Genomic DNA, 24,543 nt, shown 5'->3' with positions numbered 1-24,543 from the left:
CATTACAGTCAGCAATGAAGTTACTTGCACCAGCATAATGACGGAAAAAAATAGTGTTGTGTTTATTTACCAAGTATAAGTGCAGTAAGTACATCGGTCTCTTGAAAACAATAGTTGCGTTAAGGGCGATGACACTGATTGAAACGTTCATCTCAGCCACAGTAAACACACCTTACAGAACACTTCTGATCAAATCCACGAAAGCCATTTAATTCTTCACATTTTCTGAATTAGGCAGAGAAATGATGACAAGCTGTTGAAGCAAAGAATTCAAAAGGTGCAAATCTGCTTTCAGACATTTTATTTAAAATCGACCACTTTTACAACTGGTATCATCCTGAGGATCTCTTCAAAATCATTTTCTTATATTCTAATTTGATACAAAGTAAGTGAAACAACTAAAGGGGACATTTGGCAGGTTTCATTTTGGAAAATGATTAAATGTCAATTTGACGATACATTTTCTGTCGTTGATATAAACAATAATATAAGTCTCTGTTTGTGTGCATATATCTAAGCTTACATGCAAATTTATCTTCAATTACATATCATTTTGAAACACCTTTATCGTGGGTCACTTAATTTTTATCTTTGGTAGTTTTAAAACAGCTTTGTGGGTCAGTAGGGATGAATTCCTGACATGATATTACTTAATATTTGACTCTTCTTTGGAGGTTTTGGTGTATAGTTCTTATCTTGTTAGATTTCGGAAGTCAATTTGAAAGCAACATATACATTTTATCAGACGAGACGTCCTATTCACTGATTTGAGAAGGCTTTTAAAAAGTATGCAGCAGAAATTAATTGAAATATACATTTCCCTCTGACTACCACAGTCCGCGCCTGAAATGTTACTGCTTTCTGTTGGTCGAAAGTCTTTGTAGCGGAGATGACGTGAAATAAATTCTGGCTCAGAGAGGTAAATCTCTGCAGCGCTGGGGGACTGCAGCTATTCTCTCTCACCTCGCCACTTGTAGCAGACCGTGGCTGATTTCCTTCCTTGCGTGACTCCAGAGTGTAAACACACAGCCAGAGTGACTCATCACTATTTCTCACTTCCACGGTCTGATATAAACACATGAACGGGTCAGGGGTCATTTTGGGGTGGTGAGTGTGTGGGTGGGGGGCCAGTATGTCTCCCCATAAGACATCTCCCATTCTCCAAAGAATTCAAAGCTTCCTGTGGCCAAAGCCACACGCCTGCCCACTCCAGTCTAGAGGAAGGAGAAAGAGAAACACAGTTAGAAATAGAGAAGGAGAAGGACACCTGCAATTTGGTTGATAGATTACCTTCTTTGCTACTCTGTGCTTTTGCCAAATGGAAAGAATGTATTCGTGATGAGCCTGTATCTCTTTTCACCTACCAGAGCCCTCAGACAGGAAAAGAAAAACAGTGTTGGCTGGAGACGAGTCGGAGGGGATAAAGCTCTTCAGTTGTGTGCCGTAAATTCATTCAGTAAATTGGCTTATGAGACATAAAACCCTGTTTATATGCGCCTGCCAACTTGTCCTTTGGGTTGATTGGCACTTTGTTAAAATTGGATGTGTTAGAAAGTCCTGATCAGCACTTTGCCCACTTCAGCAGTGCATTACTGCAGGGTAGTGGAGGCGGAGGGGAGGAATAGCCACTTCCTCTTAGGCCCCAATCTGAAGAAGGACCGAAAACAGTCCAACATCAATCACATTGCACAGTTTTCCCAGTACCATTGTTATAGAGCAGACCAACGGAAACAGGCCGGTAGCAGGTGGAAATAAAAAGCCCTTTGACAACTATAGGTTGAAATTCCTCCCAGGATCATCACAACATTTACACAAGGCAACAGCAGCCATGTCTGGCTGCCAGCACCAGAAATAGAGAGGCAATATATTAATACACAATCAAGCCAAAATATTTTTATGCTCACCAGCTACTGACTCACATAAGATGCAAATATCGATTGACTGAGCAACATGTAGACGGACACTTGTTATCACCAGCATAATCTCACTCCCGCCAATGTCATAACAAAAAGCACAAAATCTGAAGTGTTGAAGGGATCAAAATTATTCTTACACACAATTTCTTGGGCAATAAGTGTGTGGAAAACGTTGACTACAAATTCAAATACTTTGGAATAATTGCAAAATACATTGTTATGACTATGAGGGGCTTTTGATAAAGTTTTGCAGAAATTAACTTCGCGAAGCTGCCAGCGCACGCGCGCTTACAAAACACATTTTCACAAAAAAGTGTCAGCAATCTGTATTGCATAAAAACCAAATCAATTTACAAATAACAAAATATCATCTGATGGTGCCATGTGCATGTGATATCTGCTGTAAATCAGATACAGATGGTTTTTGGTGTCTAAGTCATCCAGGTGACTGTTTACTGTAATTGTGAACAAGAGCTCCAAGAAAACGCCATATTGCATTAAATGATGCAGAGCTGAATTGTTTAAATGGGTTTGTTTTCGATTATAATAGTTTTGTAGAGGATTTTCACTACTGTTTCCTTTATTTTGTTTTTAATGATTTTTCACTAAATGAGAAACCGGTGTTGTTCTTTACTCTGAGTCCAATTCAAAGGCGAGCAATTTACTTAGAATAATGATCTAAAGTATTTTTATTTCTACTGATTGCAAAATGACCAAAAGAGTATCATTGGTCCATCATTCTTATCAGACACATAAGCACTATATTTGCCTTACACAGAGACCACACAACCGAGACTTTGTGAAGAAATATGCCCTTTCAAATTATCTATATTTATTAACGCCCTCTGTCAGGGTGGGTCCTACCAATTTCAAACCTTTGATTTAAGGTACCTACAAAAATCAGTTCAATCGGTTTTGGTATTTTGTTGGAAACTAAACTAATACCATCTCCATAAAGAAAATGAAACAGCATACAATAGACATCTATTTCTAGTAAACATCCCGTTCAAGTGTGTGTGTGTGTAGTGGGGAAAGAGGGGTGACATGAATAAAACCAGGTAGGAAGCAGCGTCACTTTGCAACTCTGATTTTTTTTCCTTGTCGCTCTCCTTCATCAAGCCATTCCTTCAAAGATTACATTTTAAAACTAACAGAATTAATGTTTCAGTTGTCCTCCATCCAGCTCCTCCTGGTCCTTTTTCTTGTTCTTTCACTGGCACTGTCCAGTGCGCCCACAGCACCCCCACCCACACTCCCCGACTGCAGTCCCCCCCCTAATGTGGGATCATAGGCTAAAACCTGGCAGGATCACTGTCACATAATGCCCATGCGTGTGATGCTTCACTTGGACCCCCCTCCACTCAGGAAATGCTCTCGGCCTTTTTCCCACCCTAGTGCTCGGCGGTGGAGAGCTGGGCATTACAACCGAATCCAGTTACCCTCCCAAAGCATTCCTGACTGATTCCAACCGCTGCCTGCCGATGGGTTCCCACAGACAATGAGGATATGCCCTAATTTCAAACCGACTGGAGTACTGGGTATCAAGTTGTGAACTACCAAAGCTGTTTATGGCAGAACAGGGGAGTTTGAGCTCCATAATAGGCAATTACAATGCCCACCCCCACTCCCCACCCCCGTTCATTCAATTTGTGGTTTGTCTGTAGGTGGGTTCGGTTGTGTGCAGATTAAAAATATCCAAGCCATTCTTGACAAAAACTGCAAGGGACGCGGAGCACACATTGCACAAATGATATCTCCCATTGTGGTGTGCTGTTTGGGAATTCTTAATTGCTTTTTCCGAAGCTGCCTGCCACAGGAAAATCCCCCTTTTGAGTAGAAAAAAAAAAGAAAAGAAAAAAAAAAAAGGATTGGTGGGCTATGCGTAAACACCAAACATATTCTGTAAACACATACGTACAAACCAATGTTGCCCCATCTGCACCCATCAAACTGCCATCAAGGCAGAATCAAAGGAGCTAACCTGCAGCATTGCCAACTGTGGCCTGCATCGCTCTTTTGTCTTCTCAACTGTGGTTTCTGCTTCAGCTCTTATTATTGATGTCTCTCCCTGCATCAGACACACAATGAAGGACCAGCTTGGGGAGGTGTGTGTGCATGGCTGCAGGGTGGGGCAACAAACCGGCTCCCAGTCTCTATGTGGGACAGACCGAATGTCCCGAGCAAAGACGGCAGACAAGGGTGGTACAGCTAAGTGCCAATGAGGACCCTGAAGGAAATATTCATGTGTTTTTCATCCTTTAATGTAAATAATGGAATGGATCGCAATATATTGTTTTATAATACGCACTGATTGTCACTGATTCAGGACTGAAGGCGATCAGTGAGCAGAACCCATGACCCCTTTGTGCCAAGACAATTTCTCCTTCAAAGATTCTTTGTCCTCCGGGTGCATGTTGAGAAAATGCATCTTCAAATAAAATTCAGATCTATGCCACGGGAATCAACAGGATTTATTTGAGGAACAAATTTCTCATTGCTTAATTATTTTTAAGTGGACATCTCTGACAAATTCAAGCATAGCTAGAAACAAAAATAAAAAACAAATCAAAACATTCAGTGTTTTCTTTTGAATAAAATATGCTTTTAAAAATATGAAAAAAATCTAGGTATATCAGATTTAAGGAAATACATTTAATCCATCCCGTTGTACAAGACTTTGCACGAGCATATCGACATTGTTTTATTCCTATGAGAATAAATATAAACAAAAAAGTGTGAAACCTTATCAGAAAGCATTCCACTAAAATAGCTTAAATTAATTTCAATAGCAAAATGTACCACAGACCAGAGCTACAGTGTTTAATGCCTGATAAATTTCAATAACATAGGTCGGCATATCTATCATGAAAAAGGGAGGATTATCATTGAGGAACTGCATAAAATGCAGATTTTAGAATATAGTAATATAAGTCCTAATCAAATTGATCATTTTCCTTATAGTGACATCATTTATCAGTTATGTAACAACATTAATGGAGGTTGCGGTCAGATCTTCACTTCCCCTCTGTGCATCTTATTTCTGACCTTATTTTTCCTTTTCTTCCTTGTTTTAAAATGTAATTTTTCACCTTCCTGAAATTCCCATCTAATGTGAGCAGGTATTAAAATTACAGAATATTTTCCTCTGCAAGTGCTAACCGCACTTGGACAGTTTGGTATTTGTAAAAGCTCTGAACCTGCCAAATCCTCCCCACTGCTGTCCTTCATCTCAAATGATGTGGTGGTTCCTATGATCACAGAATAAACCAGAAAGAATTTTACAAATCTATTCACTTTTTTTCGTTATTATTATAACTGTTCATTCCCTGTCCGGAATCAGTTGCCAAAAGCAGCCAAATTTGGCAAAGAAGGCACGTCTATTTCAATGTGACAAAAAAAAGGAGTAGAGAATTAGGGAAAAGACAATCTAAGTGGACTCTCTAATCCGGTGTTCACAAGGGACTGCAGAAACTCTGCCATGTGACGTTAACTGGGGTGGCCGAGCTTTCACAAAAACCTTTGCATCAATGATTCCTGCATTTGCACTGTTTTATTAATCTCATATATATATACACACATACATACATACATACATACATGCATGCACACATACATACATACATACATATACGCGTACGCGCGCGCATGTGTGTGTGCGTGTGCGCATGTGCGTGCGTGTGTACACACACACACACACACACACACACACACACACACACACACACACACACACACACACACACACACACACACACACACACACAGGCCACGCTTATGCCACGAGATCACGGTTTAATTCAAGGATTATTTACACGTTTATATGTCACATTTTTGTCACTTGCTTTGAGCACATTGAAATAAATATTTAAAGACTCACGATTCCGTCGATTAAAAGGCAACTCCGGTCACTCCGTCACGGTAAAAGCCCCACTTTTCCTCCGTGACTTCCGGTGCCGCAGGTGTGAGTGAGAAGGGAAACAGGTGCGCGCGGCAACCGGATGTATATGGATCCCCCCCGGCCATCAGCCAATGAGAAAGAGTGACGTCAAACAACCCAGTTATGTAAGAATTATACCATTAAGGTTATCCGGTTTTAAAAAATTTAAAAATGAATGAATAAATGCAGCAATTTAATAGCTATTATTATAAACACTTCAGGTCTGAGCGGCTCCAAATCTCTGTGTATATCAAATAAATCAATTATTGACAAGGAATCGACCCGCCCCAGGTGATTTAAACAGCTCCACTTGCGATATTTCGTTTCATTTAAAACAAAAATGTAATTCGGTTTAACTCAATTCTATAGTCTCCGGGGTCGGTCCGAGAAGGGGACTATTTTTGTTTCTATCAAATTCATGTCACTTGCAGATTGGCTGCCGGCGCTGCCGTCACCTCACGTTCACGTAAACACCGTTGCCAGGGAAACGCGCGGGGCCACCTACCGCTCGGGGAAAGTGACGGGAGCGCGGCCCGCCCACTCCCAAAGTGCGCTGTTTTCAATTAACGCGACAAATTCCGGGATGATAACACCGGGCGACACCGGGATGACGGTGAAGAGGAAGCTGGATTTGATAAAGAAAAATGCATACATTTATATAAAAAACAAACTTACAATGTTATCAATGTTCCTCCGGCGCGTCGTTAAAGTAACAGCAGAAGAATTAAAAAAAAAACCTTTCAATTAATAATATCAGTTCCTACAAATTCCTAATTTCATTTTAAATTATGTAATATTCTTATTTCAAAAGGCGTACATGTATCTGTTATACATAATAGCAACCCTGTCTGTTTTATTGTTGTCGTTTTTCTTTTGTTGATATTTTCCATTTTTTTCTAATGCTAATTGTATTATAATTGTATTATTCTCATGCAAAACATATGCAATTTGTTTATGAAGCCAGCTGGTTGCTTTCATTCTGCTGAATAAAATAATCATTAATAATTAAAGGGGGGGGTTACATAAATATTCTGAACATCATCAGTAAGAGAAAAAATATCATGTCTTCCTCTAGTCCTATTGCAGGCCACCGTGGTACGCAGCCTTCAACCTTTTCAATCCCGACATTGACAGGTTTTACTCTTTGCTATCTTCTAATAATATTATTTATAATAATACATGTTATTTTAGGTGACTAACTCGACACTAAATTACACTTTTGTGAGTTAATTCCATTTATTTAGGGAAACAAAAAAAAACTTGAATCGTTTTTATCTTATTGATTTATAATGACTCAAATGTTTTAAGACGTAATGACATTCATGGTTGTGGATGAGAGGGATTTATATTATATTATATTATATTATATTATATTATATTATATTATATTATATTATAATAACGAAATATTTGAAAGTAAACCTGCTTTTGATTGAAGTTACAGGCTGGTGAACTGATGGTCACCCACCCTGTGTGTGCGTGTGCGTGTGTGTGTGCGTGTGTGTGTGTGTGTCTGTGTGTGTGTGTGTGTGTGTGTGTGTGTGTAAGGGAGGCCTTCAGGTGACCCTCCGAGGGCCTTCTTCCACACAGCCATAATGTCACACGGAAGTTTTATTAACAAGAAAACTAAATGTGATATGAAACACGAAAGCCCGGCCGGTTGCCGACTTTTTAATTGAGAATTCAAATGTTGAAGATAAATGACTTCACTTGCGCAGAAAAAGACGAACCTTACTGGTATTTAAAAAAAAAAGAAAAAAAGGGAAAAATTAAATTCTTCACATTTAAGTTGCTCGACAACAAGTTCCGGGTGACGTAGGCTGACATTAAACGACATTTCATCCAGAGAACGAACGACAAGGTCACATGTGGCCTCAGAATGCAGTTCTATCGTGACTTGGATGGAGGAGGGGTGTGGGGGGGTCGGGGCACTAAATAACGGCGAGGCGGCCCGGAAAGCCTGTCAGGGTCTGCAGCCCTCTGCGGTCTACCTCCACCTCAAGTGGCCGAGCATTCCTGAGGATGCAGCGCTGTCAAAATATTTCATGATGGGACGTCATGGAAAAGTGCACGGGTTCGTGTGCGACGGAGCCGCGGGGAAACTCTGACCTCGGGACTTAAGACTGGGTGACAAATAGAATCTGGAATATACACTTATGGTGACTTTCCTGCCTTTACATGCAAATTAACCAAACGAGGCCTTGATAGATTTCACATTAGGCGTCGGGTGGTTACACTTGCACTGCTGATATAAAGCTCGTTGAATATTCAGTATTAAAAGAAAAGTTATTTCTAGTCCTCGTGGGGGAGAAGATGAAGGCCAGCAGGGAGTGACGCACCGCCATTCCGCACTGATGGCGCAAACATGACCCCCTTCGAATGGGTGCGGAGATGCACGAGTTGCACCGGGCCTTATAGCAAATAATGAAATAAAAACATGACATGAGGCGAATTTGCGTGGGGGTTGGGCGTGTGGAAGTGGGGGGCTTTAATGGAATGAAGTCATCAGGCGTAATTAAATGCAGTGGGCAGAGGGAGGACGGGAGCGCGCCTGCCCCCGGTGCGCGCTGGGTGGTCCTGGCTGACTGATAAATGTGTGGCCCTCGCTTCGTGCGTGCGTTCGTACGGGCTCCGGTTAAAACAATACGTACGTTCATTTGCCCCGCGGGAGTTTGAATCTCCATGACATTGAAGAGAAAGAAAAAATAAAGAGTTATAAAGAAAAAAAAAGATAAAAGCTGAACGTCTGGCGCCAATGGAAATTTGACAGTGGGTTGTTTTCTCGCTTCCCAGCGGCAAATCGTCTGGAATTAAGCAATCATTTGTTTTTGTTTTTTTTTTGTTTTGTTGTTTTGTTTTTTGAGCGCGCAGTAATCATAACTATCACTGATATATTAAAACGTACGTTAAATTGAATATATCAAAATGTTATGGATTATTTTCCTCCTTAGAATAGCACTGACTTTCTCCCACATTTTACGCACAATTAAATAGGAACTGGACACATTTACGCACAGCCACGGATCCCATAAACAGTCCTATTTTTACGCACAAACCTGTCAACTCGGGAAACGTGTCACAACAGTCTGATAAAGAGGGTTTGAAACGAGAGCTCTTGACTCGAAGTTTGCCCACGGAGAGGCAGGGGTTTCGCAGGCAGCAGCCACGGAGATCTCCAGGGAACAATAAGCAACCTACTGTCAACAGTCTTAGGTTATAGACTGATCGTCTTTCAGTAGCCCACCGTGCGCCGCTGCGTAACAGCCGGCGACTCTAACAACAATTAGCCGTTCAATTCGGGAAAACAGGCGGATAAACATAAACTGATGTGCATCAGTTGGATTTTGACTGAAATGCGCAGCGTGGAGTGAGGAAGGCTCTAGCAGCGATGATCAGATATTCCTTTAATCATTGTACAGGAATATTACGGAGGGTATACTGTTTTCTAACGGTGCGCGCAGTTACATCGCTGCTTGTCCCCTCTGTGTGTGAGAGAGAGTGGGAAAAAAAACATCAACAAAACAAAAAGCCGCTGAATCCACCTTACTTTTCTCCGTGGGTCATTCCGGAGGCAAAGTGCTGGTAGGAGTCGATCCGAGAATCTCCGTCCGCGTTGTGCGCTCCCGGTTCGGCGGAGGTTCCACCTCACTCCTCCGGCGTCCCTGCGTAAATATTATGACTGCATTACACAAACAATATTCTCCTGTCAAAAAAAAAGGAAAAAAAAAAGAAAGTCCGACGTCTCCACGAGTCGCTGCGACCAGACGGTCATTTCACATCAGATCGAGTATTAGCTGATCCAAAGGGAGCTTTTTGCATGATTTTTTTTTTTTTTATTTAAAGAAGGCCCGGGAAAATGTTTACACTTTACTATATAAACATCCTGCCCATGTTCCTGTCTATCTTTTGAAGAAATCGGGAGGCTGGTTTTAAATATGAGGGGCACGTTCTTGGGACAAAAAAAAGAAAACCCACTTTTCCCTCAGCGTCTTTTCTTAGATATTTAATGGTCAATAACGCTTTAGTAACAACGGGGTCAGTTATTTCCGGCGCAGACAGTTTAGACTTGTAATATACTCAATCAATATCGGTTAAAGGTTTCCTTTTCAGTCTTTCATCGTGGAAATGGTATTTTAAAAGGAAAAATGGGAGAAATGTGTGGGAGAAAACAAGGCTCTTATCTAATCCCGGGAATAATTCCCCGGAGGACCGGCGTGACGCAACGAGCGCCATGTTCGTCCTGCCGCACGCCGCGTTGTGACGTATAGATTTTAAGTTACATACATAGCGGATAAATTCCTTATTTCAATGTAAGGAAAGGGTAAGGGTTGTGTGTGTGTGTGTGTGCGTGTGTGTTCCCTGAAAAGCGAAACACGCGCGGGCGTGCACGCTCGCAGCCCACCGCTGGTGTGGGAGGGGCCTGGGCGGGTCCCCCGCGTCAGGATGGCCAAGACATCCAGCTTCCAGCGCGCCGATGGCAATAGATAAGTAAAAAGTGAGCTCCTCGGACGCACGACGACACACCAAGTGAAGTGGAAAGTGAAGCGGGCTCCCGTCGCTGCTCCTTCATGCCGTTTCGGACGCGGCGCGACGCTTCGGAGCGGGGGGAGGCAGAGCAGTCCTTCCGTTTGGCCCGCAGAAGTAACGGGTCTTTTCGCCAGTGAGTGAACGCCGCTCCTCCGGCTGTTAAAGGTGGACAAACCAAGCCAACTTTTTTTTTCGGTATTGCAGTCGCGTTTGTTATTATTGTTATTGTTGTTCCTGTCAGCCGTTGCGCGACGACCGGTTTTAGCCAATGACGGCGGAGGTCCAGCAGCCCCCAGCGCAGACCCCTGCCCAGAGCAGCCCCATGTCTGCCCCGGAGAAACCCCACGGACAGACGGCGGTGATGGAAACCGCCTCGTCCACGACGAAAACCAAAAAGACCAACGCGGGCATCCGCCGACCGGAGAAGCCGCCGTACTCGTACATCGCCCTGATCGTCATGGCCATCCAGAGCTCCCCGACCAAGCGCTTGACGCTCAGCGAGATCTACCAGTTCCTCCAGAGCCGCTTCCCGTTCTTCCGCGGCTCCTACCAGGGATGGAAGAACTCCGTGCGCCACAACCTGTCCCTCAACGAGTGCTTCATCAAGCTGCCCAAGGGCCTCGGCAGGCCGGGGAAGGGCCACTACTGGACTATCGACCCGGCCAGCGAGTTCATGTTCGAGGAGGGCTCCTTCAGGCGGAGGCCCCGCGGCTTCCGGCGCAAGTGCCAGGCGCTGAAGCCCATGTACAGCATGATGAACGGCCTGGGCTTCAACCACATCCCCGAGTCGTACAACTTCCAGGGCAGCGGCGGGGGGCTCCCCTGCCCGCCAAACAGCCTGTGTTCGGACAGCGCCATCGGGATGATGAACGGACATCTGGCGGGTAACATGGAGGGGATGGGACTGGCCGGACACTCCATGACGCACTTGTCGTCCAACGGTGGACATTCCTACATGGGGAGCTGCACGGGGTCCGCCGGGAGCGAGTACCCCCACCACGACAACTCCGCCTCGCCTCTGCTCACCAGCGGGGGGGTGATGGAGCCTCACCCGGTCTACTCGAGCTCGGCCTCGGCGTGGGCCCCGGCCCCGTCGGCGTCGCTCAACAACGGGGGTTCCTACATCAAGCAGCAGCCGCTGTCTCCCTGCAACCCGGGGGCCAACCCGCTGCAGCCCAGCCTGCCCACCCACTCGCTAGAGCAGCCGTACCTGCACCAGAACGGACACGGAGCCACGGACCTGCAAGGTAAGGCTGCCCTTTGTAAATAATAAAACAACATTAAAAAAATCAAACAAACAAAAACAGAGAAAAAAAAAAGAAAAAAAAAAGTTTTTTTTCCGAACTAACTCTTCAGAACAGGCTGAATTATTTAGCATTTCTCGCAGGATTTCTTTTGATTTGAAATCTAAATTATTTTGACTTATCGGGTGACTTTATTCGCTTTTATTGCGCGGGCTTTATCGCTGGAATATGTAAGGCCATTAAAGAGGGAGGATGGACGGTGATGCAAGCACCCTAACCCCAAAAAGGCCTTTTTATTTTATTTTTATTTATTTATTCATTAATTTATTTACTAGGAATATTCATAGCTCGCAGATGGAAGAGTGAAAAACTGTACATAATATCGAGGGATTAGAAACCCGAATTTTGGTGTCCGGGGGTAGAGGAGAGGCACGAAGAGGGCAAGTCTGCCGGGACAGCCCGGAGCCGCGCCGGGGCTCGGGAGGGAAGGAGAAAAACAACGGACCGCCTTGCCCCCGGGGCCCGGGGCTAAGGGTCCTCCGGGAATGGCGTGCAAAGAGGACCACTGTCAATTAACCCCCCCTTCTCTCCCTCCTCACACACACACACACACACACACACACACACACACACACACACACACACACACACACACACACTTGTTCTTTTTTTTCTTTTGGTTTGTCAACTTTAATCGTCTTTGAGAACGGACACCAGGTCTTCTAGGGGACCCCGGGAGTGAGATCCTCCTAAAGTAGCCCCTGAGATTAAACATGGAAATGATCGTAAATTATAAAAACGCGGCGTAAAGTTTTTTTCAAGAGCGACGTTGTCACGTAACAATACTTCTAGAATTGATGCGAGCGTCCCAATATATTATTGTTGTTAGCTGTATTTTTATTGATCATTAGAATCAGCCGATCTAATAAAAAAAAGGCTCTTTCACAATAAAAGCACATATGAATATTTTTAAATATATCCTGTTTTTTGTGGATGACCCTACGGGGAAACCCGCGTGTATTTCGGTCTCGTTACCTGTGACTGGAGCTTGCTGATGTGCGTGTGTGTGTGTCTGTGTGTGTGTGTGTGTGTGTGTGTGTGTATGTGTGTTTTCTACAGGTATTCCCCGGTACCACTCCCAGTCCCCCAGCATGTGTGATCGCAAGGAGTTCGTCTTCTCGTTCAACGCCATGACGTCCTCGGCCATGCACTCACCCGGAAGCGGCTCCTACTATCACCACCAGCAGGTCTCCTACCAGGACATCAAGCCGTGCGTCATGTGAGGACGCGGACCTCGACCCTGGGTTGGGGATGTGTGTGTTTATATGTGTGCGTGTGTGTGCGTGTATTGGTGGGGGAGTCAGAACAAAGCAATCGAGGAAAAACAAATTAAAATAGAATAACCACTGAGAGACGCGAAGGCGCGGTTCGACCCCCCCTCCCGGACTATGCCCGCCCTACGGGGCCGGCGGCGGCGGCGGCGGACACGGACACGCGGGAGGCAGATCCGTCACGCACGCAGCGACCACGTAATAATAATATGAAATAATCGAAAGTGCCTGATGGCGTCGATCGGCGGGTTGAAGCCCCGCTGCTGTTTGGTACTACGTCCTGCAGAGCGGATGAATACCACTCCACGTGATAAAGTAGGTCCACGTTGAAAAACTCAAAAAGGAAAAAAAAAGAAAGAAAGGGAAAAAAAAGGAAAAAAATGCACACTTCGGTTTTCTTTTATGTTTTTACTTGTTTTCAAATTAGACTGACTCTTTTTACCTTTACCCTCTTTTCTGGACTTATGTTTTTTTGAAATTGTTTTTAAATGAACAATTATGGACATTAAGCCCAGACTGTATAAAACGATGAAGGCACTTTTCGAATAGCCTATAAGCGCAACCCTTTTTTTAATTTATTCTGAAGGCCTACATATTTTAATTTCAGGCGATTTGGCCAAGGAGGTATATGCTTTATTGGCAATATTTGTCAGAACGCTTATATTTGTTTTAAAATGAAAAAATGGAGGATATATTGTAAGCACCGGTATGTGGTTTGTGTTAGGATATGTAGATCATTCATTTCAGCACTGTATACTACTATGTTATAAAGGGGTTTTCGAGGGTCCATCAGTGAGGGACAATCTTTAGGTTTTTATCACAACAAGTCTTTTTATAAGAAATAAAATATATCCATGGGCTGCTGAGGCCTAAATTATTATTATTATCATTTTCTGTTTTGTTTTGTTTTTCAACACACTCTCATAACTCCTGGTGAATTTACTCGGGACACCAGAAACAGACACGCCAGCAAAAGAATAAAAAAAATAAAAATAAAGAAATAACATTCAAAGTAGGCAATCGTTTTTACAAGTCAGTCATTTGGATTTTTTATTTTCTGCAAGAACAGTTCTGCTATTTGACCAGCTGTTTAGTTCTTGCATAATCGAACAGGTTTGTAATTATTCATTCAGTCAAATTGCACCCAAAAAGAAAAGAAAAAAGTTATCCACGTGGGTTTGAGTGGGTTCACGGTCGTCCTGCAACACGACGTCTGAGAAACCGAGAGGGCGATTATCTGGGAACCCACGATGAATTCATGTGAAATCAAAATAAATGAATTATTTTAAGTCAGCGTCGACACGCTCTCTCCACGGAGGCTCTCATTGCGCACGGCGATGCGGACGAGTCACCCACGACGCGGGTGGAGGTGGGGTGGGGGGAGTCTAAAGTCTACTGTGATTGCTCTGCTGGACTTTGTTTCTTTTATTTTTTATTTTTCTCAAAATCATGATGTCAAAACTATTATTTTGCACATACTGCTTGGGAGACATCAAATAAAAGGGGCTGGTTTAAATTAATCTATATACATGTATGTTCATCATTCCATCTTCCAGCCCATCTAAGTGATATATGTATGTATTATGTTTATATATGTGTGTATATAGTTACTGAATATCTTTTGCTTTGATTTTGGTGAGATGAAACATCATTCATTATTCCCAAGTTGCTATTTGATTTTTTTTCCCCTTCAAAATATGCTTTCAATAGGTAGAAATACAGAAAACAGAAGTCGATTACGTCAAAGGAATATTTAATTCACAACATGGAATTAGTCATTTGAACTAAATGCAACTGAGTGTATTCACGTCCTCAATTCATTTCCAGTTGTTTTTTGTTTTTTAATTCAAAAAAATCACAAAATGAGTGAAAACAACATATTATGGTTGGACATGAGTTTGAAAAAGAAAGCAAAGATGTCTTGTATGAATATTAATTCTTTCATTTTTGGACACAGATTTGATTTCAAAAGCAAATGTCTGATTTTCCAAATGTGGAAAAAACGTGAATCAAATCTATTTTGGCGCCAAACAATTTATGCAGCCCCAAAAAGGGATAAGATGTAACCGAATTGTTTTTAAAGATGTGCTCTCAGTGTGCTAATAAGGGCTTTGAGGTGTGTTTGTGTGCCTGTTGTAATCGTCCGAATGTGGGTGTGCGTTTTGATACGTGCACGTTCTCACAGCGTGACCACTGACTGAACCCCATGAAAATGGACATGCCATCCAGAACAGGGGTTAGTGGAACCTCGCATTAACCGACTGATGACATTTGCTGAGGTTCAGTGTCCTGCAGGGAGCTGAGGGAGTGAGACGGGTCTCCACAGCTGTCTGCTGGCCAGGCCTGGATGACAGTTCCAGAAAAAGCCCCCGAGCCTGCTCTTTGCAGACAGACACGTTGTGTGTTTGTGTCCCAACATCAGAAAGTCTTCAGTGAAAACAGGGCACATCTCTGGCACAGCAGGTCCAACGTGACCTGGAGACACAAGATTCCTGCTATCGGGCCCTAGAGTGCAGACGCTGGATTCACGTGTGCTACCTTAATATTGCAGTTTGATGGTGCTACAGGACTTTTAAGTTACTTAACCGCACTTTAACCCACGACCAATAGAAAAATGTCCCCGCCATTTATGAGTACAGAAAAAAAAGCAGTTGTTGGGAATATTGTGTAAAGAGGTTTTGTGAGACTCAGTCCTTCAGCAGTTTTTGTTTTCAAAAGCTTCAAAACTGATCTTTTAGTTATAATATGTTGACAAATCCGGCATGTAAAAATTAGATAATGTTCCCTAACGGGAAGTGCCTTCTCATTCGGTCAAATTGTTGATATATTTCACTTAAGCTGAAGTGACCCCCCCAGATATTTGTCAAAAAGCAATGCATCGCGTTTTCTGTAAATGAGGACACTGCACTTGTATGTGCACAATCAAATACTTTAGTTGAGAATATAATACTGCGTTACAGTCACTAGCACTTGAAGATCGCCCGTGCAGCACTTGGACTGTTAGTACTGAATGTTAGAGTTTGAGACTGGTACCCAACTGATCGCAAAACAGAAAATTACCCATCTAAAAAAATGTCAAATGTTAATTCCTGTTTTTAAAGAACTGGGGAAAAAAAAACACATCTACTAAAAAGAAATCCAAAGCAAATTTTCAACCAAACCTCTTAATGTGTTAGCAACTTAAAAAATAAACCTACATTATGTCGCAACGTTTTCTCAGCGATCAATAAAAACAAGTCTTAGTGTTTGAGGAACTACATGAGGATGAGTCATCATGTTGCTGTTTTCTGCAATAAAAGTGATGTTGAACTGAGCTGATGTATTTAAGCAGCTTATGGATTTGGTTTAAGCTGCCCAGTATTTTGCAAACAATTCAAACCAATTGTGCCAAATGGGAACCAGAGTTGGGCCTCCTCACTTGAAAAGGAGAGATTATTAGCAGAACTTGGTGTTTTATGAATGGAAAAAGGTGAAAATTGCATGACAAAATGTACGGGTTTCTCTTTGGCTTGTGGTCTTTTTTTAAAATTATCGCTTGTAAAGCGGAGAGCAGCTGCCCCATGACTGAAAGCACGGCTCTCTCTGGGGTTGATGAATAACTGCCGGCTCAGGACCATCGACTGTGCTGAACACAATCTATGTTATATTTGTTTAAACGTGGACTGTGTATACTCTCTGCAGTGTAGAAGAGGAAGACTTGTTTAAAAACGGGCCTTCAGGGAATAAGGTGAAACAGCCGTGACACAAACAAGGTGTGTATGAAAAAAAAAAAAAAAAAATCCTACATCAGCTCGGTATATTCAATTATGGCGCTTTGCAATACTGTGAGTCAGAATGTTATTTAATTTCCTAACTCTTTCTGCTGCAATTTGCTTTTGTGATGCTGGTTAGAATTTATCAGCAGCTCTGCTCCTAATAATTAAGTTTTATTAATAACAGCAAACAAAGCAACAGGTGAGGCGTTTGAAGGCCGCACCACAACTGTGCGTGTCAAATAACTGTGTGTCAAGTGTTGCAATTACTGCTCGCTCTTCTCTTGGGGATCGTCCCCTGTGATTGGCGGTGCCGGTTTAGACTTCGGGGCGGACGGCGGTCTTGGTCTCTTGGACGTGGGAGGCCTCTTACCCCCGCGCTGGCTCTTGGCCAGCTCAGCCTGCAGGTCATGACCATTGAGAGAGAGCCCCTGCAGGGCCTGTAGGGCCAAATCTGCAGCCTGCGGGTCGATGTAGTCCAGGAAGGCCCGGTGCTGAGCTCCCTGCCAGGTGAGCCTAATTGGCGTCGCCTCTCTCTCTCTGAGCGCAGTTTTCAGCTCACTGACGCGTAATCCAGCAGGGATTCCACCCAGATAAACGGTGGTAACGCTGGGTGGGAACCTACGCTCGGATGTGCCTTCGCCCTCAGAATTATCCGGGTTCTTCTTAAGGTTCTCCCCACTTTTTCTCCCTCTTTCTTCAGTCATTTCCCCCTCACTTTGTCTTCGGCTGCCTCTCCATACCCTGGCTGGCCGCTGTCTGGACTTTTGGTTCTCCTTTATGGGATACTCCCCGGATTCCCCCGCGTCGTCCTGTTGTAGCTTCTGCTTTGGCCTCTGTCTGGATTGGCCTTTGGAGTAAGTCCCTGGAGAAGGTTCTGCGGCATCAGGTACCAATCCCAGAGTCGTGTCTTTCCCATCCTGCTCCTCCAGGGCACGCAGCCTTTTCAGAATAGGAATCTTCTCCAGCTTTTCCGTGTCAAGCTGACAAAAAATGGGTAATATTAGTAGGCCCAAAAGCGGGGTGGTGGGGGGCTTTACTGCATATACGCACAATGAGCCACTGTCGCAATCCAACAGATTAATATGAATAATAACAATATGGATGTTGACAAATGGATTGGTGTTACTTCATCCTACCCAAGCCCATGCCATGATAACTATCTTTATGGCAGCAGAACATTCAACTTCCCAAGCAGTTAAAAATAAAGACTGATGTCTTGATTTGTTGCTACTTCAAGTGTGTTGGCAGGCTTTGATGCTGACCAGTCCTGTAAAGGATATACAAGGCTATTGTTTTTACAGTGGCCTGTTTGACCTGTCGTTCCCCTGCCCCTGCAGAGCCAAGCTGGCTGGGCAGAGGACTCTTTGATGATCAGACATGGCCTTCCTGCCTATGAGGTCACTGGGTCCTGTTTACTTACAAGCGTGTCATAAGGAGCCCAGAGTTTTACACACACACACACACACACACTCGCTCGCTCGCTCTCTGTAGGGTGAGAAAAATATTTCTATTATGTCCAAATCTAGACAGCTATGCAGGTAAAAACAGTACAATTTCTGCCATTGTCACAGAGGCGGAGGCAAACATTTAAATCAAGGCCAATATATACATGCGTATAGTGACTAATACCTTTCTGATTTTGGATTAGTTTTTAATTCTCTTTTCATTCTTTTTCCATTGTGTGTGTGTGTGTGTGTGTGTGTGTGTGTGTGTGTGTGTGTGTGTGTGTGTGTTTGTGTGAGTGTAGGAAATTTCTGGTTTCTTGCATAGTTAAGGGGTCAAAGCGGTTGTCAATAGGTTGTAATTTCCTTATGTGGCCAATGGAGGGCAGTGTTGCCACCTTGTTTGGATTACGGTCCGATCTATGAACAACCCAAGTCGCCTAACTTTCGTGTCATACAGCCAGAGATGAAAAGACAAGGACTCCGAGTTTATATTAGATGGTCATGAAGTAACCTATTGATCGGATACAGCAAAGACATGTTTTTTTAACTTTACCTTATTCCAGATAATTCCCTGAGGTTTAGGGAACAGGCAGTTTGTTTTAATAACTCTGGTAGGTGTCAGGATGTAGTCCACTGTCAAGTCGTGACTTTCGATTAATTCCTCAGGAATATCCAACACCTAAATAAATAGATAGCAAAATCTGAAGTGGTTGTTAAGCAGAATGCAAACTGTTCAAGCCACCTGCTATACTATTTGATGTATTACAGAGTACATGAGAGTACAATTAATAAAAATTGTTATGTTATCACAGTGCAACATCATCCACTGTCTCCCAGACATTAGCACTGCTATTGTATAATGATAACAAATATTACATTAAAACATTACATAATTATTTAACATGTTGGAAAAATGCTGGACACCCTACAAACATTAATCTCCATTGCGTTGTGGAGATAAAACATGTACCTTTAATTTATTGTGGTAAGATGGAAAGAAATAAAATGAAATAATTAAACCGACCTGACAGTCATGGACAATGGTAACCACCACGGTAGACTCGGTGACAGCTCCCATTGAGGCCATCATACCATATTCCATGTCAGCGAAGCCCTCTCCCTTTCCAATGCGAAGGCCTGAAGCAGGAGGCAAGACCCAAAGAGAGCATTCATGCATGATATGTTTTAATGCTACTAACAGTCCGGACCTACTGCAAATCACCAGCGATTTACCAGTGCTACAATTTTTAATATGTATACTTATATCTAAGGATTAATCATAAATAGGCAAAAGTTGTTTTTTTGAGATGTACAAGAATTGGAATTTTCCCTCTAAAGACTGCATGAAATTATAATTGAATTGCATGTTGAGGTCATGCGCTGTTGTCAAATCATAAAAATAACCGCTTTATGAAAACAACATGGTGTTGTACAGTTAAAGGCATTCAAGATTTCGTGCCCATGGTAAACATGCCTTTTTTTACCATGGCACTACATCAGTTATCTAAGGCATTTCTGAAATTAAGATTGAAATGCATTGTGTTTGATATTGTGTTGATTTATGTGGTGGGCAAAAATCAGCAAAACCACCAAGGATCCAAAATGTATCTGATTACACACATCTGCACCCATTCTTAATTCTCTCCCTCTTCAAATTCCCCCTTCAAGAGTGTTGGCGCCTCAGTGGGCTGGGACAAATGCAACAATAGCAGAATATCATCTTTTAAGGTTGGTTAAGGCTCTGCCCGCCTCCCAAAATGCAGCAAAGCAGTGTTCATCGCAACTGCAGTGAAAAAAACACTGCATTTGTTGAAGCCTCAGGAGGCATCAATCCTTGTATTAACTCTCAAAGACTTTATTGTACTGACTTTTGATTCTAATAATTGGAAATACAAAACAGCATAAAGCTCCATAAACAAGTCTTCGCAGTTTGAAGCACACTATCTAGCTTGGTTGTGTGTTTGTGGGGCGGGGGGGGGGGGGGGTTGCAAGCACGGGACCAAAGTGACGGTGCCTCACCTCCCTCCGATACAGCCACAGAGCCCACCACCACGAGGTCGACCTTTACTTTGGCATCCAGGCCGACAGGCATGCTGAACTCCTTCACACCCTGCAAGAACGCACATAAAACCACTTCAGATGTTGCCTTCGGGGACTCCTGGGGCAATTATTGGAAAATTACGGGTGGAAAGGTGTGCGAAAACAGATGACGTCAAAAATCTCAGACCTGTGAAGAGGAGCATTTGCGCAGTACTTCTTTGTTGGCGCCCAGGGGAGGAATAATCTTGTTAAAAAGGCCGGTGCGAAGACGAGGAGTCGGGACCAACAAAGTCTTCTGTGCCTGCAAAGATTAACCAAACATTATCCGCCATTCGCCGTAAGTGTAATCTGCTTGCAGAAAGGGGTGCAATGGAACAGTACAAGTCAGAGTTAGGGGTTATGTGTAAATCTAGGATAGATTCTCAAAATAGGTGTCTGGACCCCCCTGTGATTGTGGTATGATTCTGAGAAAAAATATACAAGTAATGGCCTGCCGAGTCTATACCAGAACAAATCAAAAAAACTATTCAAATACACACAAAGAAATCCATGAAAATCAGAAAGATAATAACTAACTTAAAAATTAGCCAGAAATGACCCATAACATTACAGCTATTAAGCAAACTCCATTAGTTGATTTACAAAATCCAAAAGGAAGTTGAATTTATTGTTTTGTATCCATTTCAATCAGCTCTGAAAATGAAATTCAAAATTATCTATAATTGATTTAAATTATGATTGAACTAGACCTTTAAAATTATCAATTTTTAAAATGAGCCTTAGATTCAAACGTCAAAGGTACATGAGAAAAAACAAAAAGGATTTCAGAACCGAAAGTTTGGAAAACCGGTGAGACTCATTTCTTGTTCTTGAAGGTTTTCCACCTGAAGCACTGCCAGCCGTGCACCTTCCAGTGGCTTATCGGGATCCACCTTCACCTCAGCTGACTGGGTAAATGCCGGCATCTCTGACACTTTAGCACAAGCTGTGAAAGCACCCTAGTTGGGAAAAAAAAAGGAGGGCACAAGTGTAGTTTTTGCTTGTTTTCAGTGCAAACTTACTTCCAAAGTGACAAAGCGAGCCTGCTGCTGAGGTCTGTCTGGGTTTATTTTGACTGTCTGGCTGGACTTGAACTCCGGCAGGACAGCAAGCCTGTTGCATGCTTGAATTGCACCCTGGCCAGTACACGCACGCGCACATGCAGGCGTGCGCGCGCACACACACACACACACACACACACACACACACACACATACATACACACACACATACACACACACACATACACACACACACACACACACACACACACACACACACACACACACACACACGCACACACAGGATGTAGAAAGCTGAGGAAAATAATGGGACCAGCCATGGAAACTGGAGGAGCTAGTGTCATTAAATAAGCAAGTATTGTAACAAATCCAAATAAGCATTTAAATGCCTGTAAATTTTACAGCCTTAAAAAGTCAAAAAGTCATTCAAGTCATTTATCCACTGGATTTTTTCAATATACATCACAGCAACTTCTCAAGAGTTTAGGGTGACTTCAAATATCAAAGGAACTGCACCAAAGTGATGGTTTGATGAAATTATTAAAACATGTCAAATGCAGCTACAGAGTAGATTAGTCAGGAGTAACCAAATGCTAAAGAGGAAGAAAAACCCTTGCAGTTGAATTGAAATGTGAAGAAGATCCAGACAGAATGATTCTGTATAAGTCCCAGCATTTTACAGATTGCTGCCTTTGAAATAAAGACCTTTAGAAATGTCTAGATTTGCTCTATTATAGGAAATCTCTTTAATAATTCCACGTCGACATCACTCATACCCAGATCCAGGCACCCGACCCGGTGCCATTGTTGAATAACTACCTATATCAGTGGTTCTTAACCTGGGTTCCATGGAATCCCAGGGGTTCAGTGAGTCAGTCTCGGGGTTTGGTGAGTCAGTCTTGGGGGTTCGCCGGAGGTCAAGACAAACACCCAGCTCATATCATTCATGATAACACGCCCCGTTTATCCATCACTGGCTGCAGGTGATCACGCTACATCACTTGGCCGATCTGTGCCGCAGGGATTTTGGTGACTGTCCTGATGCAACGTTGTGTGATTTCTTTCTTAATATCTGAATCCCTTCATACGAGTTATATCGTGGAAAAAAAATAATAAGCGGTCGGACAAATACGTACAACGTGGATTCACATGGATTGAGCTACGTGATGAGTGTCAGCATCTTAACTGTTTTGGATTTTGTGTGAAGATTATGTTTTGCTGGATTTGTTCTTTGAACACAGTGATGCTGATGGTTCTCAGTTCATTTTGTGCACCAGTAAAATATATACCTATGTTTTGAATTTGAAAACATCATATTTTATTTTTCCGATAAAGAAGGGTTCGGTACCTCCAACGAGGTTAAGAACCACTGACCTTTATATAAGCTTGTGAGAAGCGATAGCATTAATGACAGATGGATGTTAGCAGTAGCGGGTTAGCAGCAAGTGACAGAAAGAAGCCAGTAACTTAGCTTTGTTAGAGATGTACAGCGTGTGTTTTTTGGTTTTTCGACCTGCCTTGAAGTTTGGGATCCGGTTGTGAACGGGCCGCGGAAAGTTGGCTAAGTTCCTGTCCTCGATGTAATCCCACACTTTTTGACGGATGTCCCATTTCGTAGCTCCTGGCGAGACGAAATGTCTTGTTAGCTAACAGAACCGATCCTACACGGGGATACATAATACATAACAAACCTTTTTTTGCATTAAACCTACCGGGACTTATCTTGATAACGGGATCCATCGTGTTGCTTCTGAGATTTAGGCGATCCAACACGTGAGTCTGTAACGTAACAGGAGAAGAACAGCTGCTTGACAATGTTTATCATTTCTACGGCGAGTACGGAGGGACAATTCTTAACAAAAGCGAAGATGATCAGACACTGTCTTTCACTTGAATGATACAAAAGACCCGTTTGTCACGAAGGTGCGAGTGTGGAATCACCAGTGTACAGATTTGTTTTCATGTATCCATTCTGTTAAATCAGGGGTGTCAAACTCAAATATACATTGGGCCAAATTGATACATTAAAATTGAACATTGATATTTATTGAACAAAAACCTTCCTCCAGATACAACAGTGAACCTTTTCATATGGACCCAAACAAGTTTAGCTTAAAAACTAAATATGGAACAAGCATAGCTTAATACTATGAAATATATAACTTAATATTACACACATGCAAACATGCAAAATCCTGTTTGCTGCCTAAGTTGCAGGGTGCCAGTATTGGCATAAGGTCACTATGACTACTGTCAACAGAGGAGAGGGCGTTTATGGATCCTGTTGTGATTTTCATGCCAAAACACCAGCGGAAAATTCTGGGATTTGTAGAATTAGCAATATATGCAATGTAGACTATACCGATGGGCCAGCTCTAGTAGTCATTTGGTATGGCTTTACGGGCCTAATATAATTACAGTGCGGGCCAAATTTGGCCTGCTGGCCAGAGTTTGACACCTATGTGTTAAATCTATATTTGACAGGTTGTTGTCTTCGAATTTGAAAACTGCATAGAACCATTAGGACAGTAAATACAATGTTTTTAATTATTTAGCCTCAATGAAACACAGAGTGCATCTATAGGAAGTCAAATAAATTATTCACAACAGCAAAGTTCCGCATGATCATAGCCTACACAAAACTTTCATTCAGGAGACAATGGTTGGAGGCTGCAAAGATGATTGTTGGTCCCAGCCCTCACATATCCTGCCTACTTTTGTTTATTTCTTTTATTCTTGTCATTGCTATTGTCACTGTATTTATATTGTCATTTAGTTCTGGCTGTGTATTTCTCACTCCTACTGTTCCTTTATGTTGTTCATTATTATCTCTGATCTTGCTGTTGTTGTTGTTGTTGTTGCTGTTGCTGTCTATTCGTGGATGTCTTCTGTCTTCTGTCTGTCTATTTATATTTATATATTCATTAAACTTTTTTATTTTTTGACATTATAACTGATACGCTGCTGTGACAAAGGAATTTCCTCCATGGGGATCAGAGGACAAATTCAATGCACAGTGAAAGGTAGCCTGAAAAAGATGACTGTAACTCTAGTTATCATCAGTCTTCATCTTAAAAAAGCATGTTATAAAGCAAACGCTCTTTATTTACTGGACTTAGATAACTGTTTAGATAACTTAGATAAGAAATTTAGGTGGATTATGATAAGCAACAGCCATTTCAAAGTTGGCGATATATAAATAAATGTTGCCCCTTGTTTTGCTTGAGGAGATGTAAAAATTAGAGCAGAAATGGAAACCCAAAACACTTGATGTCATGCAGTGTGTG

General features: G+C 42.6%; 2 protein-coding genes and 1 long non-coding RNA gene across 5 annotated transcripts; 1 reads left to right on the top strand and 2 right to left on the bottom strand.

Annotated features, from left to right (window-relative positions):
• Window positions 1-289: 289 nt before the first annotated feature.
• On the bottom strand, window positions 290-9,728 carry LOC147217856 (uncharacterized). The gene is made up of 2 exons (XR_015108853.1): window positions 9,401-9,728; window positions 290-1,214 (listed from the first exon to the last, which is right to left on the bottom strand). It is a non-coding gene; the product is annotated as an uncharacterized LOC147217856 (long non-coding RNA).
• A 527-nt stretch (window positions 9,729-10,255) lies between these two features.
• Window positions 10,256-16,292, top strand: foxf1 (forkhead box F1). 2 transcript variants are annotated; one of them, XM_086174496.1, is made up of 3 exons: window positions 10,350-10,513; window positions 10,622-11,627; window positions 12,744-16,292. In XM_086174496.1, the coding sequence occupies exons 2-3, from the start codon at window positions 10,649-10,651 to the stop codon at window positions 12,905-12,907; spliced, it is 1,143 nt and encodes a 380-aa protein (XP_086030622.1). In that variant the 5' UTR covers window positions 10,350-10,513; window positions 10,622-10,648; the 3' UTR covers window positions 12,908-16,292. The 2 variants fall into 2 exon arrangements, with proteins under 2 accessions (XP_086030621.1, XP_086030622.1); XM_086174495.1 differs by having other exon boundaries at window positions 10,256-11,627.
• On the bottom strand, window positions 14,692-23,091 carry mthfsd (methenyltetrahydrofolate synthetase domain containing). Of its 2 annotated transcripts, none has more exons than XM_086174494.1 (8): window positions 22,969-23,091; window positions 22,774-22,877; window positions 21,257-21,370; window positions 20,383-20,496; window positions 20,175-20,265; window positions 19,180-19,292; window positions 18,709-18,834; window positions 14,692-17,690 (listed from the first exon to the last, which is right to left on the bottom strand). In XM_086174494.1, the coding sequence occupies exons 1-8, from the start codon at window positions 22,994-22,996 to the stop codon at window positions 16,974-16,976; spliced, it is 1,407 nt and encodes a 468-aa protein (XP_086030620.1). In that variant the 5' UTR covers window positions 22,997-23,091; the 3' UTR covers window positions 14,692-16,973. The 2 variants fall into 2 exon arrangements, with proteins under 2 accessions (XP_086030620.1, XP_086030619.1); XM_086174493.1 differs by lacking the exon at window positions 21,257-21,370 and adding an exon at window positions 21,080-21,193.
• Between the last annotated feature and the right edge of the window lie 1,452 nt (window positions 23,092-24,543).

The sequence above is a fragment of the Fistularia commersonii genome, chromosome 27 (assembly GCF_037954325.1).
Source record: "Fistularia commersonii isolate RoL2024-O1a breed Wild chromosome 27, RoL_Fcom_v1.0, whole genome shotgun sequence".
Classification (NCBI taxonomy): Eukaryota; Metazoa; Chordata; class Actinopteri; order Syngnathiformes; family Fistulariidae; genus Fistularia; species Fistularia commersonii.
The sequence above is the reverse complement of the archived record's forward strand: the minus strand, read 5'-3'. Positions and strand labels throughout refer to the sequence as shown.

What these genes read in the sequence shown, in the direction of transcription:
- foxf1 (XM_086174495.1), top strand. Translation starts at nt 10,649, where the DNA reads ATGACGGCGGAGGTCCAGCAGCCCCCAGCGCAGACCCCTGCCCAGAGC. An exon ending in CGGAGCCACGGACCTGCAAG is followed by an intron (nt 11,628 to 12,743) that starts GTAAGGCTGCCC and finishes TGTTTTCTACAG; the next exon opens with GTATTCCCCGGTACCACTCC.
- mthfsd (XM_086174494.1), bottom strand. Translation starts at nt 22,996, where the DNA reads ATGGATCCCGTTATCAAGATAAGTCCCG. An exon ending in CGTTATCAAGATAAGTCCCG is followed by an intron (nt 22,878 to 22,968) that starts GTAGGTTTAATG and finishes TCGTCTCGCCAG; the next exon opens with GAGCTACGAAATGGGACATC. An exon ending in ACCGGATCCCAAACTTCAAG is followed by an intron (nt 21,371 to 22,773) that starts GCAGGTCGAAAA and finishes TGTACTGGCCAG; the next exon opens with GGTGCAATTCAAGCATGCAA.